This window comes from Anarhichas minor, unplaced genomic scaffold, assembly GCF_050575085.1.
Source record: "Anarhichas minor isolate MPS153535 unplaced genomic scaffold, ASM5057508v1 ptg000017l, whole genome shotgun sequence".
Classification (NCBI taxonomy): Eukaryota; Metazoa; Chordata; class Actinopteri; order Perciformes; family Anarhichadidae; genus Anarhichas; species Anarhichas minor.
In genome coordinates this window covers 15473272-15489875 of record NW_027466463.1, presented here as the reverse complement: position 1 = coordinate 15489875, position 16604 = coordinate 15473272, and the positions used below count along the sequence as shown (strand labels likewise).

General features: G+C 41.4%; 1 protein-coding gene across 1 annotated transcript; it reads left to right on the top strand.

The window, feature by feature from the left end:
• Positions 1–152: 152 nt before the first annotated feature.
• On the top strand, positions 153–6714 carry chst3b (carbohydrate (chondroitin 6) sulfotransferase 3b). The gene is made up of 3 exons (XM_076092865.1): positions 153–563; positions 4118–4333; positions 4538–6714. The coding sequence occupies exons 2-3, from the start codon at positions 4254–4256 to the stop codon at positions 5763–5765; spliced, it is 1308 nt and encodes a 435-aa protein (XP_075948980.1). The 5' UTR covers positions 153–563; positions 4118–4253; the 3' UTR covers positions 5766–6714.
• Positions 6715–16604: the final 9890 nt, after the last annotated feature.

The following is a 16604-nucleotide window of genomic DNA, read 5'->3' as shown; positions in this document are numbered from 1 at the left end:
AATGATTTCCACATGCAGTCAATGTAGAAATCGAGACGCACCTCGTCCACTAGGTGGAGCGCTTGCCTCTTCATTGGTTGAGACTACATCATAAATTACAAAAAACATAAAATAGACCAAATGACAGCAACACATAACAACAGTATTATGCCTTTACCATTGCTTATCGTGTGTTTTATGTGTATAAAGTTTGTTTGTTATTCATTATCACTGACTCATGCTCCGTGAGGGGTGGTGGCGGTGCGCCTCCTGCATGAAACTCCGCTCCTTTACACCAAACTTTCCCCATGTGATGCACTGAGTCGCAACTGTTAGAACCTACTTGTCATTCGGTTCAGCAGCCCGACCGGCAGCCTCCTCAAACATGAGTCCATCTGATCCACAGGTTTTACTTCCTAAAACTAGTCGAGCTGCTTCTTCTTTCGGATCGGATAGTTTTTTGTCACACGAGTGAAGTCTTGTTGGGAAGTATAATGGCTTTAATTTCTATCCGGAGTCGCTCTTTGAGGAAAGGCTGATCAACCGAAGCGGGAAGCCTTCAGACACCGCAGCTCATCATGATGGTGGGTATGGAGAGTGGACTTTGAGAGGCTACTTTGTAATTAACTAAAAGTATGAACTAATAATGTCACATGTTAGGCTCTAACAACACCCTAAAAACAACATTGAGTACAATAAAATCACCATACAATTGTTGTGAATCTCTGACATAAAATATGAAGTGGCTTTTCTTTTCAAGTATCTTCCTATTAAGAAAGCATGACTTCAGTTTTGACGGTTTGTCCCTTTTACCTTTAAATGCAGTGCATGCTCTGCAGAGACCCTGCACACTGTTGCATGAAAGAAGTCAGACTTTTCCGGTCTTTCAACCGGTTTATGAATTTGTAGTGACATGTTGCTGCATGGCTAATGCACTGCTGTGCATTTCAACATATTCTATCAACAAGTATGACTCTCTACACTCTTTAACGACCTCAACTAAACCCGTTGCTTGCATACTCCGCTCTACTTTTTAAGGATTTCTTCGGCAACATTCCTTATATAGGCTACTAGTATGATCATCTCCAACAAAGATCTGTCCAAAACCTCCTTTTGATGGTGCATGATATAACTCTCACTAAAAAACCGACCTGTCAGTATAACTGACTAATAACAAACTTGCCAATCAAACAGGATAACGGTTGAACACAGTCTACCTTGTTTTCCTTTGATATGTGGTCATGATAAACATTCTACAATAAAAACACTGCAGATAGAAAATAATCCACTATCACAGTATAGGCTTGTATTGTGTTCTATATCGTGATTGTAAATTTAGCTTTCTCTGGAGAGTAAATTAAGAAACATCTCAGATGGGAATGTCTGTGTTTGGCTAATTAAATACCTTAAGTAACAATGCATCCCATTTTTTCTAGTCTGTTGTTTTTGTATTTCGAGACACACATCCTATAATTATCACGCCTACTGTATTTAAGAGAAGATCTAAAATAATCCCTTCACCTGTTGTTTAGGGATTGGAATGGAATCACACTGACAACATCTCAGACATAGTGGGTTTGGCTGGGTGGTGTTTAATTCGTCTTCACATAGATTTACATTAAATAAGAGGCAGCTATTAAAAGCATTTGTAGCAAGATGATAAATGGTGCAGTGGCAGTTTTGTTATGAGTAGATGATCAAAAGTGTCATATGCCTCAGTGGTTTGTGAATATTCAACAATGTCAGCTCATGTGTTTTCTTTTTTTCACTTTGCACAGCAGCTGCAATACGGTGAGATAATTGGTGTACATCTAATTTACCATATAAATGACAAAACCTCAAACCACTTATTTTATTGATGTGGCTTTCTTAGGTTTATTTAAAACCATACATGGAGAAAACTAAAACTGCTTTAACACATATTGTAGAACTCTAAAGGTATGTCAAATTAACTTTTTTTTCACTGAAAGAACAGTTAATTGTTCTATAACGGTATATTTACTCAGATCTTCTGGTGGTTTACTTACAAACTGTGACTGTAACTGCAATGTTAAATGACCACTGAACACTAAAGGACTGAGTCGTTTCCTGTGGTGCAACCGACTATCTGACATGTACCATGGGACTTGTAACATCAGGGGGTTACTCACTGACCCCGTGACGTGTGAGTGACCTGGCAAGTTTATGTTCTGCGATCTCAGCCCAAAGGAGGTTTCAAGTCACCCCTGTGTAAAGAGACCTTTGTGGTTGTGGCATGCGGCAGGGTGGTGCAAGACAGAGCTGATTTTTTCCTCCCGGAGAAAACGTGTCTCAGTACATAAGCTGTTCACCTTTTCATTACACGCCGTTCCACGTCAACAGTGCTCTATTGGAGCTGAAAACGTCCCATTCCCTCTCAGAGAATTTCGCAGGCAGTGTCCAACCATTCCCTGTGTTGAGATTTCAGTCATTTGGACTGGCTTCTGTGCACAAAATTGGCCCGGGACAGAGGTTGCAACAGGATGTGAGAACTGGACCTCCAGACGTGTTGGAACTCAAAAGACATTCGGGCTCATCAGAATTCAGAAAATGATGCTCGTGTATCAGGCTTCCTACACAGTGCTGCTTGTTTCGTGTGTCAAACATGTGACTATTGCTGTAGTCATTGAGTGAAAAGGCTGGTCTGTTGGCTTTTGGCTCTGCTGATTAATAGCTGCAGTTTCACTAATGTGTCGGCCCAGAGGCTAAACCTGCAATCGTTTAACACTGATCCATAAGAAATCACAGACACACTCAGGAGTCTGTGCGTAGCACCTGACGGATCCAATAAACAAATGCTTTCACAGACCCAGACGTTTGATTCAGGATTTTAAAAGACTGACTGTACAGTGCACCCTCTGTGTGCTTACTTATATGCTTCTAAATTCCTAACATGGCATTTTGGTGGGCACACATCAAACTGACACACTGCCAATTTCCTCAGGGTGGAGACGATCTCATTTATTCTTGCCGTGCTATTGACCCTTTCTCTGGCAGACGAGGTAAGGCAGGATTATGCTAAAATCCAAAGATTAGTCAGGGATCTGAGCCAAGCTGCCATTATCTTAAAATATCATCTTTCAGGGATGTGCAAGACATCCCCAAATACACATAGGCACCATTAAATCCACTCTTAACTTCATTTGACTTCCCCGCTGTCGGCCGTCTACAGAGTAACACAAGTACTGAACGGCCTGCAGGCTCAGAGCGCTGCAATTTATGTCTCCATGACAAGCAGGCTTTCCCCTTCAATTTCAGCACTCTGCAGTTATACCTCTCAGCGTTTGGACATGTGTCCCCCTTCAGTCTCAAATCAGAAGCACAAAGACACATTATTGGGAAGCAGCAAGCCATTAGCCCGTCACCAGATGGTCTACTGTATTATGTCACTGAGGGCCTCTGTTGAAAAGATCTCCTCCCAGTGTTGACATGGAGCAGCAGCTGGTAGTTTGGACCACACTGGTACCATCAGTGGGCGGTTGGATAATCACTCTAACCTAGACAAGTTTTTTTAAGCAAGCAGCTTTGCAGTTGTGGAATTACAGTTTCATTACAAAATTGTGCTTGATTGCAGGCTCAGGCTCATATTTCATTTGTGCTCTTGCAATTGTTTCTTTGTTTCTAAGACTGACTCATAAATACAGCTTCATTATGTGCACCAGTCTTCTGTCTTGCAGGGTGGTTGGGCATGTTCCTGAAATGCACTGGTGCACTTAAAGATAACAAGGACTTCCTTGTAAGAACTGGCTCAGATTCCAGCCTTAAACACTCAGCTATTTTCTATTCTTACCCTCCTGAGATATGATATTTTTGTCTCTGAGTAAATGCCTCCATCGTTGGTTTTGCATTACACCGTACAGTGATGCTGTGTAGGAATAATAAATAGAAAAGGGCATGAGAAGGAGAAGTGCTCTCTGTAACCACTACTCTGACTCGGCATCACAGTGCAGTTTTACATATGCAGCAATATACTGTCAACTTCCCATTTTCCACGAGTGGTTAAAACAAATACCTTGATGTGTTTCGACAGAATGAATTGAGACTAAAGTAGGTTTACTCACCGCCGTGCTCAAATGTGCAAAATGTGTAACTGACAGGTTGATGTTCATTTCATTTACAGGATGAAACATCGCCTACAACGGGGAATACAAACAACTGGAAGGCTCTTTAAGAAGGCGACTGGAGACTTGCAAGATTGGCAGAACCCATTAAGAAGCAGTCTGTAAAAGCATATCCAGGCACAGCTACATCCAAGAATGAGGATCAAATACACAATATCCATCGTCTTTTTTGTGGCACTTGTTATCATTGAGAAGGAAAACAACATTATCTCAAGGTAAGTCCATTTCAGTGATCAATGGAGTGCGTTAGTGATTCCCAGCAGGTTTGTGTGCGTTTATCTCTTCCCAGCTTGAAAGACATTTAAAAAAAAAAAAACTTTTGCAACACAAAGTTGCTGCAAATGTCGAGTTAAATAACACAGCTATGACTTCTTCCAGTAAAAGATAATACAACTTTGTGATTCCTCTCGCACTTTCAGGGTGTCAGATAAGCTCACCTTAAAGCAGACCCCCCAGACCCCTCTGCAGCCGAGTGGTTTATCCCACATACTGCTGAAGCACAATGGTTCCTTTACCTCACTCGGCAAGAGGAACTCTGCCTTCACGCTGATGAAGCGGCGCCTGGAGGACTACAGCCAGCACCAGGAGGTGGTGACGACCGGCAGGAAGCACATCCTCCTGTTAGCCACCACCAGGACGGGCTCCTCGTTTGTGGGCGAGTTTTTCAACCAGCAGGGCGACAACATGTTTTACCTGTTTGAGCCGCTGTGGCACGTGGAGAAGATGTTGACGCTGGAGACCGGCGGCACCAACGCCACAGCGGCAGTTAAGGCCTACCGCGATGTGCTCCAGCAGCTCTTACTGTGTGACTTCTCCCTGCTGGAGAGTTTCATTGACCCCCTCCCTGTGGACCACATCACCCCCGCTCTATTCCGCAGAGAGTCCAGCAGCTCTCTATGCGAGGAGTCGGTCTGCAGCCCCTTCATCAAGGGGGTCTTTGAGCGTTATCACTGCAGGACTAGACACTGTGGTCCCCTGAACTTCACCATGGCGTCTGAGTCCTGCCTCCAAAAGGAGCACAGGGCCATCAAGTCAGTGAGAGTGCGCCAGCTGGAGAACCTCCGTCCTCTGGCTGAGGACCCGCGCCTTGACGTGAAGTTCATTCAGCTGGTTCGGGATCCTCGGGCTGTGCTTGCCTCGCGCATGGTGGCCTTTGCAGCCAAATACAAGAACTGGAAGCAGTGGGCTATGGATGGGGATGTGCCAATTGATGATGGCGAAGTGCGAAAGCTGAAAGGGAACTGCGACAACATCAGGATGTCGGCTGAGATCGGCCTCAGACAGCCACCGTGGCTGCGCAGGCGTTACATGCTGGTGCGGTACGAGGACATCGCTCGGTTCCCCATGAGGAAGGCGACGGAGATGTACAGGTTTACCGGAATCCCGTTCACTCCACAAGTGAAATCCTGGATCCTGAAGAACACCCAGGCCTCCAAGGAGGCCAGCGGTGTTTACTCCACACAGAAAAACTCCTCAGAACAAGTAGAGAAATGGAGGTTCACTTTACCATTTAAAGTAGCCCAGGTTGTACAGAAAGTTTGTGGACCAACACTGAAGCTTTTTGGGTATAAATTTGTAAGCAGTGAAGAAATGCTAACAGATAAGTCTATTAGTTTGATCGAGGACAAAGTGTTCAACTTTTCATAGACTTTCACGGACATGAATTCTGAACCCAGATGCAGGAAAACTCTGAAGTTACATATATATTAGAGTCATTTATCCTGATACAGAGAGCCATATATTTTCTGTGTGTGCTATTTAAAGGTTTGTAATATTTAAAATAGTTTGATGAAGAAAATGTATTGTTGAGCAGAAAGTTAATATAAAGCTTTATAATATTGTAGCAAGGGTGTATATAGAGACTTTACATTTGGGAAAATAGGACGCTATCTTTGTTTTTGCACTCCAGACTATTTTCTCTGTCCAAACTGTATCGTTGGCTTGTTCTTAGCAAATATAGGAAAGTCCTGTGGGAGATAGCTGTTTTAAACCCGTCCAGGAACCTTCATTAGTTATTTTTTTCCAGCAACTTGAGTTAGCGACATAGGCTGCTTTTACACCAAAGAAACTTGAAACGAAATGTTAATGCATAGCCAAAAAATAAAAATAGCTTTGTATAGCAATGCTTATGGCAGGATGAGGAAACACCAATGTTTTGTTATTTCTACGCATGAGACTTAGTGTCCCATGTTAATTTATTTATTTCTTCTTTGCTAAGAGTCATAATGACTCCAGCTCTGAATGTGCACAGGTTCGTTTGCCCTCCGTAGGTGCTTTTCTTGCACACATATACTGTAGTTTGCTGTACATGCATGTTTGTAATTGGCCAAAGGTTTTTTGAAGTGGTCCTCGTGATCGGAAGAACCCATTCTGTAAAAACAGATGTTTACACTGCCACTGTATGCGAACATTCCAACTGCAGCTGGTTTGCAGTATTGTGTGAGGTTTGTCGGCAGGCCTGTCTGTTGACACAAGTCTCTTGGCTGGTGATGAAAAGAGGCCCTGATACTCTGCCCTGACAGTTCTTTTTGCAACTTGTTTGTAACAATAAATTCTTTTACATTAACTGTAAAACATCTCACTTTTGGCATGAAAATACTGCATTCGTAACTGTGGCAAAACTGTTATTTTAGTTAACTTTGTCTGGGTTTCACATTCAACTGACATGAGCACAACTTCCTCATTCCGTCATCTTTTTCAGTTGTCGCTTATTAATGAACAAAGAGCACGGAAGTAGATGTGGCAGAGCTATGCAAAAGATAACCGTGTGGTTTAAAATACAAGGACAGCCTGTCGATACAGTAAACAGCTCACCTGCAATAAACACTACCTTCGTAAAGCTTCTAATTGAGTATCAGTGTTAGTGGGGGTCTGCTTTTAACTACAGCTTGTCGTTGCCAGTGTATTTATACCAGACGTAGGAACAGTGGGCACAAGAAGACTCACCAACACTGAAAGATTCATAGATTATTTGTGTAGGTGTAGAGAGATGGGGTTTCTGAAGCTATTCCACCATCTGACAAGCACTTCAGTATACTGGCACATTCAGCTCTTCCTGTTATTTGCTCCACTAACAGTACAACTTTATGTGCATACAAGAGTTTGTTGAACTGTTGTGTGCAAAAAAGAAACGAAAAAAGAAACGTTCACAATTCATTTCATACTTTTAGCTGCGAAAGACCACTTACTGAAGCCTCTTACATTTCTGTTGCAATGGTAAATTGACGCATCTTTGGCTTTTTACTCCGGTTCTATCTAAATCAAATGTTGAAGATTTCTGCACACCAACTTCGTCTCTTAGGAGCCAAGAAGGAAGGATACTGGAGGCAGCTGCCTTGACTCACAGTGTGTTTACCGCTGTGGCTATTTAAATCTCCAAACCTAGTAATTACCAACTTTACATACAACGTGGTCCAAGTCGTTTTCGTCCACCTGACCCCGCCCGCTTACAGAAAAAGCAGGGAGGCAGTCATTTACAGTCTTTCGGTCTCAGTCATTCTCTTTTACATGAAAAAGGGACTTTGTGGTTCAAACATTTGTTAACTCATTCATCTTAGCTGTCACACATGGCAAAGCCACATCAGAGCACTTAAACTACATTCATTCATATCAACAGATCATTATCTGGTTAGTTTGGGCTGGTTGTTCTATTTTAATAAAAAGTGTTCCCAGGTTCTACAGCTGCTTCTAAAGAGTCTAAACCTAATGAGAAGAGGTTCCGCATTCATAAACTCTTATATTAAAGTGGCTTTATGTGGGACTTGTGGAGGGTGGAGTAACTGTATGGTTGAAGCAAATATAGAAGAACCACTTTCCACGAAGTTAAAGCCTTCTCACCCCCCCCCCCCCCCCGCAGTAAAATGAGGGCATTTAGGTAACCCCACCCTTCGCGCTCTGTCATATGGAGCCCTGCCACATCAACCATGAGGGGTTTGACACATGCAAAACAGCATGAGCAGAGGATCTATCATCTGTATGATACCTTGCTGTAAGATCTGTGAGAAACAGACACAACATTGAGTTAATTCAGACGTGTCTCAGAGCTGCAAATACAACTCGATAATGATGGCTAAGGAGGAGACATAAATCTAAATACACAGTAAATGATCTCACACTGAAGAATGCAATTCATAAAACTCAGGTTGTTGCATGCGATAATGAGTGACTTTGCGAGGAGCGGGCACAGAATCTTTTATGCACAAAACTGACTGTATGCAGCTGATGAGTGATGAGAAGACACATTAGGCAGTTTTTATCTGTCATATAAAACTGGTGCATTGGAAATGTCACCATTATCGAGTTTCCGTTCATCTTTGACCATTTTCCAACTATACATGAAATCCATAGGGGCAGATTTTCAGTGTGTCAGCAAAAGTTGCACAAAGCTCTGTGGTAAACTTTGCACAGGAAGCACTTCTTGTCCAATATCATGCTGCTTCAAATAAAATAGGGGCAATAAAACCTGTTTTTCACAGGCCTTTATTGACATTGGATCAAATTTCACAGGAACTGTCTCGCTGTTAATAAAGCCAGACACTTTTTTTAAATTTTGTGCTTAAACAGGAAATGGTAACCTGGGGATTAATGAGTGCTGTTAGTATTTTGTCTTCACATACAACCCATAGACAGACATCAAAGATCTGATGTGTGATCAGATGCACTGATGTGTCAACACACTTTGCAAAAGCAGTGTAGAAGTGAGTAAGGACACCAGTTTTTCTGATACACAAATGACCGTTACGGCTCTAACTTATCAAGGATGTTGCAAAACATTATCTACGTAAATCCCCTGCCATCTTATCTATGTGTCCATTCATCTTTCAGGCGGAAGTCAGCGACTGTTTCATCGTGCTTTGTCACAGAAGACTAGAGATTTCTTTGTGACACGACACATAACAAACTCCATTGTGGCTGACAGCACCAAAAAATCCGTAAAAACGTAAATGGATGCCCATTTTCTCTGGATTTAGATTTGGCAAAACAAGTGAAAAGTGCCCTCGAGATGTGGTCAGAGGCTCGAGTTGTATTTGCCACTTAAAGATATAAAGACACAAAATAACAATAATTGTGATGACTGTGGTCGCTAAAGAAATGCAGTAACCCGTTTTCACCCTTACAATAAAGTCCAGACGGTCTCTGAGGTGTTTGCCAAAATACAAACAAACAATCCTACTTCTTAAAAAATGTCCCTTGCAAAAAAAGTGTAAAGTGAATTTGCATTCATGTTTCAATTACTTTGTATTTTGTTGATGCTTTGGGGTTGAATGTCACCTCATCTCTAGAAAGATCATGTTGGCGTACTATTAAAGGGCATGTGCTGCGATAAACACCAGGGATTTTCTACCCAAATACATTGTAATCTTTCATTTCCCTACTTGGTTTTCTCTTGGCTTGCGTTTGTTTTCACTGGACCGGGCTTTTTCATTTTGAATATGAACTCGGTGTTAACGCAAAGCACTGCCAACCTCTCTACCCAATCACACAAGAAAACATTAAGCGTTACCCCCACTCTAAATTTAGATCTCTATTCTAGTTTGAAATAACAAAGACGTTTCATGGTTTTAGCAATCTAGCATGACATTTAGTTGCACTCAGCCTCCTCCAGTACAAACAATGGCTTTGTGGGTAATAGGAGAGTTTAAGTAAATACTTAGGTCAGCAGGTGGTGCAAAGAGAACAAAATGACAAAGGGCTGCTCTGATTCTCAGTGAAAAGGTTTCATTCCCATATTTAATGTGTCTTTTTTTTAACGAGGAAATACACTCATCATGAACATTTTTCAAACCCAGACTGACATTCTTCCTGAGACAATTCAAGGCCACAAAATTCATTTCTGCCATGCCACACACAGCTATTAATGCATTTGTGTGCTTCTTTTCTTTGTTTTAGGCCTCAGAGAAGCTGACCAGAGCACTGAACAGCATGCCCATTTTAGACAAGAGTGTGTGTAAAAAAGAAAAACAAGAAGAATATATATATATATATATAAATAAATATATTAACTTTGCCATGTCAATATCCCATTAAAAACAGCACCATTTCTTAAATGTCCTTGTTGTGTGCCACTCAAGTACTGCAGAGCTCACATAAAATGGGCTTACTGTAGGATTCTCGAGTACAAGATGTGCCACCATTTGCATTTTAAATTAATGTTCGTGAAAGAGCGGTTTCCTCCGCCAGTTCTGTTGGGCATAACACAAAGCTTCAGTCTTTTCTCACATCAATACCTCCTTTTATGTCAGCACCAAGCCAGAGCGAAGAGGTCTCTAAAAAAGTTTAGAACGACTGAATGGGTCGCTCCATTTGTCCCACTCTGTTGGCTTTCCACCAAATACGGAGTAAGTGCCTTTCTAGTGCCACTATTAGTCACAATAAAACAGGCATTACAGTTTAGGACTAAAAAAAAAGAGTCAAAAGGAGCAGGGGGGCTAATGGGAAAAAATTAAGCATCAATAGAGAACGTCTTCATTTCCCTGTAAGATGTGGTGCTGATGCATTTACCGACTATAGATTAATCTCCAGCCTCAACACTGTCATGACAGGCCTTTTCCTTTTTGACGCGACATATGCCATGTGAGCACCAACCATGTGATGCTGCTGCATGGTTGCCACCAATGAAAGGAGCCAACAAAGATGCAGAAAGATGTTTGCACAGCAGACCAGAGTGACCACCGGAAGCAGACAGCGAGTATCCATTTTTACACGGAGGAAATGATGGTGGAGAAACTGAACCGCAGACGTTTGAAAAAAATCATAATTGTGGGCTTCCATTCCCACCTTTCTGCCCACTTCGAAGGTTTCTTCTTCAAGGAGCAGCTACAGAAACAAAAATATATTTTGTGTTATTCATAACGCGTCATGTACCACTGACCGGGGACCAGAGTTTATTTTGACTATAAGTTGAACAATAATTACAGACTGTGGCACCACGTTGTGGGATTTAGAATCTGGAGTTGTCATGGCAAACATTAAATATATTTTTTTTATATTTATTATACCGAGATAAATTTAATATGGGCCAGTAACAAAAATAGAGCTCCAGGTCCACATTTGACCACAAACTGCAGTGTTAAAATAACTGAACGCACCCCTGTCCAGTGTGCCAGCGTGTAACTCATAAAAGAACAAAATGAGGATCATATGGTCATTTGTCAAGCTTAATGTTACTAGCATTCACTTAAGATGCTATTTAAATTGCTTTAAGTGATGATGACAAGAAATCAATCCACCTACAGTGTGGCCTAAAATCTGGGCAGGCATTTCCAGGACATTAAATCAAATTCAATCCTAACAATGGCTCTATAACTCGAGGTGTACAACAGATAGACAATGAAACTCTTCATGATTCTCTTCTCCTTCTATTTTCTGTTCTAGCTCAACCTCCTATAAATATACATTGTATAAAACCTAAAGGAGTCAACACAGAAGAAAACAAGTCAGCCCTTTCGACAGTGGCCTCTCACTTTGACTGGGGGCAGCAGGAAGGGAAAGTTTTCATACCTTTGCCCCGGACATTTCTTGTACACAAAGCTTCTCTATTCCTAGCGCACAAAGCTGTGGTCTCATACACATACGGATGGTCGGTGCAGAGAAAGTGGCTGTAAAATTCCCCTTGGAGAAAAGCTCCGAAGGGAATTTTACATTCTTAGAGACCAATGCGCACATTTCTTATTGCAAGATTCACTCCCAAAGGGGCACCTTACCCATCCCAACCAGTCTGTCTTTGTCCATCAATCTGGTTTATAGTAAACTATAACAATACTTGCAGGACTTCTTATAGAATTTGTTACAAAAACAAAACACATTTCAAGAGACGCATCCTGAGAATCCCTCAGAGGAACTAAGACTGCCGTGCTATAATCTTTCCACCACCATACTGTTCTACAAGGGCAAAGAAATAAAGCGTTTTTTTGGGTTGCTGTGCACCTGCGTGTCCTGGTGAGGACAGATTCAGGTGTGCATACTTTAAAACAAAGAACAGAGAAGACTTATATTATTATTATTATAGAGGTAGGGCAAACTGGACGGGTGCTGCACATACCGTACAGGACAACAAATGCTGGCCTCAGAGCGGCGTCCCCTGCAGCGACAGCAACATCTGCGTAGCACTAGAATATGCTGAACAGGTGGTAAGGCCCAGACCCTTCATTAAGGCCTGGTGACAGATAAGCACACTATAGCTGAATGGACTGAAAGCGCTTTTGTACTATGAACTGTAAATTAAATATACATTTTGGATTCAAGAGCGGCCAGGTTATTGGTGAATTGGATGTTCCACAAAAAAGAGGATTCAAATTCTTTCAGATTATATCAGTGAGCATCATGTGTATTTATTTCAGAACAGCCTGACACAGTGTTTTACATTACATTCACTTGCTTTGTCTTAACAGATTTACCTCCGACGCATGCACACTCATCTGGAGCAATTTGTGGTTTAGCTTCTTGCTGAAAGGACACATCGACATGCAGACAGAGGAAGCAAGAGATCAAGCAAAACGGCTCACTCACTCTACCACCTGAGCTTCAGCTGCCTCTACTCTCCTTTCCCCTCTTTCAACCACCTTGGTACTTTGTTAAGTTTGTGCAGGAAGGAGAGGTGTGACTCCCCCCTCCGAGGGCCCCTCGGAGGGGGGAGTCACACCTCTCTTTACTTTTCCGAGGGCAGCAGTTGAACACCTAGTTTCTTGTATTTAGCATTTGGGAATTTGGTATACAGTTGATCTGTGGAGGGAAAAACACTGACTTAAAGTCACCATTATCTGGGTTTTACATAACCAGAATTATTCATTTCCATTCAGTGTCATCAACATTCTTAAGTCGCAGATTATTGTCAAACAATAAATCTTCTGTTTCTGAAATGTGTGGTTAAAAAGGCATGATGCAAAAATCCCCAGAAAGTGAAAATCAGTACCCACAGGCAACGTGGGCCTCTCACATGCCTCGTAAATGACCAGTTGCTCCACAGGCAGATAAGTCAGTTCCCATGCTTGCCCCTTGACTTTTCTCTTCCACAGACGCTGCTTATCAAATCTCTGGCCGGCTGACGTGTAACCCAGCCGCCGATAATCCGATGGCAGCAGCTTGAAGCAGAGGGAGCCGTGACTGTGGCCCCCGGGGGCCCCTCCAGCTGGGTCACGTAGCTGACGTTTGGCTAAAAGAAACGAAGATAACATAACATGTGACTGCTGTGATTGAAGCAATGTTTGATTTCCAAACACACAAGTCAATTGTTTACTGGTGTTAGATACTGTGATAAGACAGTTACCCTCTTGAATGAATTAACCAGAAATGACCACATTTACACAATGCCTCCCTTTATTGTGGATTCATCATGTATAATCTGGCTCTCTTGTCTAATCAAGTTAAATATTGTCTCTCACAGTTATCCTTCTACATGTGACGTAACTTTGCCCGTGTTATATTCATTGAGCTTTAGAGATTATTCTTTCAATCGAATTCACTTGCATGCAGATTCAAGTGATGATTAAGATATGAAATGTGAAAGTCCATGTGCAAACACAGTATAGGATTCATATATTACATTAAAGTACCTCGATACAACATAACAAAATATAAAATAATGTAAAAAAAATACATAAAGTAAGTATGGCAATAGAAAAGGAACACAAAAAGAATCAAACGAAAGGTTTCTGTTTAAAAACAAGTCACCAAATATGTTGAACATCTCTTCTCTTTTGTTTTGTTTTGTAAAAGAGATTGTCTTTATGATGCACTTTTAGTTTTTGAGAAGCACACAGCTGAGAAACCACCAGTAAATAATAAGACTGATGAGATATTGATCGATATTGCTATTTTACAGTTGGTTTGACAAAATCTATATGAATTTAAAATGGCACGAGAAAACATACCAAATATGTGCCTTTACAGACTCCTCACTGGGAGAAACCAAAGCAAACTCTGTAAAGGCAGAATTGCACCTTATAAAAGAAATAATTCACATGTTTGTGTTCTGATGTCAAACTTAACGGAGTAAACACCCACGTGCTAACTTTAAATACAAGCGCTATCTCCAACCTTCAATTTAGCTTTGCAAGTAAAAAACCATGCGGCCTCTGGTTTTACAAAGTCAGTGATTTAAAATACAGAAACAGCCCAAAAAGAGTGAACAAACCCCCAGTGCTATATACAACACTGTACGGTTAGCTTGCACGACATGCTAACAATTTACCAGAGAGACCACCAGAGGAAACCTGAGAGGAACCTGCTGTACAGTGTAGTACAGTACACATAAACTAAAGTGTTTTAACTTGAGAACAACTGTGAGGAATTTCGTAACATCTAAATATAACACACAGATGACTTTCCTCTGTTTGAAAAGTTAATGTCAGCAGAACCCCAGACTCCCAACGGAGATATTTATCTGGTGACCTTTTGTCCCTGTAAAGGTCAGTTTGCTCCAACATACAGCACTAATAACTTTCCCTTTTTTAGCCACAGCACAATCATTTATGCCCATTCATCACTCTCCCTAGCATATACTCTTAACTTCTCCGAGCCTCGACATCATTATGATCTCCCCTCACAACAGCTTTTATAGTGTGACAGCCTTACACATGCTATATTGTGTTGACAGATATATGGAAAACTGTGAAGTGACTGTGCTGAGTTACACAAGCTTGTAAATACTATTTGCAGTGACAAAAAAACATTTGATCTCACTGTTACTCCCCCCACCCCCACCCCTCCCTTCAGTTTTAAGCCGGGATCTAATTCTTGGATTTCCTGATGTGCTGAGTTTACACAATGGCAGCGGCTACTCTTCTTAATTGTCTTAATTGTGACTTAAGAGAAAAATGTTCACAGGCTTCACTGTCTGGACCATCTGCATAGTTTCTTCTATGATTGCTTCCTGATTTTCTATAGCAAGGAAGTGTGAGGAATTACCTCTTCCAAGGGATGTGTGGCCCAGCAGCACTAATCCCCAGTTAATGGCCAGTAGGAGCAACGGACCCCAACAACCTCACATCCTGCAGAGGTTTCATGTACATAATTCCTTTGCCAGGTTAAAAAAAAGTCCCTAATTGTGAAAATCTGAAATAATTGCAGGAGGAAAAAAAAAATATCAGAATCTATATCTTCTCCATGAAAGTCACAACCTCAAATCTGCGTCTGAACTTTTCAAACTCAGACAAGATTATTGTGACAAAATACTTCTTTTTACAGTGCGGTAATCCAACAAAGCCAATAAAGAAGGGAAATTGTAATTAGTGATTAACTTTCCTTTGCAGGGCTGAGGCTGTTGGAGTGGTTTGTTCCAGTGACTCTGAGAAACAAGCACAGCTCTCCCTGGTGGCCTCGAGCTGAACCAACAGACCGTAATAGGACTCACAACCTCCCAATTTACAGAATTAAGGAGAGCCATCAGCCTGTCTTATTCTGCTGATTTGTGCTCAGGACTAACACTCTAAGACTTAAAGGAAAAGGGAGATTCTGAAAATGTACGCCACTTCTACAAGTTCAAAATCATTGATGTCAAATAAGAATTTAAGACCATTTAAAAAGGATTTCCTATTAAAAGGATTTCCCATTAAATGACTCACATTTTGCTGTGGAATATTAACGCATGGGCTTCCTTGCAGAAAGGGACCCCCAATTAACGCTTTAGCGCTTCAAAGTCAAATATTTACTCTAATACAAGCACAGTTAATTGGTGAAACATGGATGTTTTGGCTGCACACATGTAGAACAGATGCCACCGAGCCTTGGGGAAGCGCAAACACTTCACTTTCACGTCGCTGATCTCTCTGGCTGCTTTGCAATGATTTAGCATTTGTTCAAATTATTCAGACATCACAGTTTGTGCCATGTGACCTGTCAGCGCTCGTTACGGAGCAGTTAAGGCTGAAGAAGTGTGACACGCCGAGGCGACTGTCAGCTTTGGATGGTTGGAAAACACCAGTGTGAGAATAGTTTTCTCCAAATTTCAGGTCATCTGTTAAGAAATGCTCGTTTATGTTGTTGAAAATAATCAAAATCAGTCTTGGGTTATGTGATAAAATTGACAGCCGTGATTCAAGGCTTTCCAGTGTGTAATTTATTTATAAATGTATATAGATGAAGATTGTGGTGTTGATTTTAGTTATACTACAGATAGTAATTTCTCTCTGAGGTTGCAAACACTTTGATTGGTAATTTCTGGATTATTTGTGCTCCTGTTCCAATATTTATACTCTCCGTATTGGATATCAAGACAGTTTTCAGCTAATGGTTGAAGATATCACCACCGGAGCTCAACGAGGAGATCGTCTATTGGTCGAACCGTAAAATGTTGAATCTTTAATCGCCTCACCTTTTGGCTAATTCATAATTTAGTGAATTGGGAGTGAAGCGCGTCGCTTTTCCTGGCTATGGCCCGCTAAGTGAAATGGTGTGGAAAGTGTGAGGTCATTAACCTGTTACAGGTATGTTCTCCCCTAATATTGGGGATAATGTATTTCACCCAAGTGTGACAAAAAAGGGGGGAGG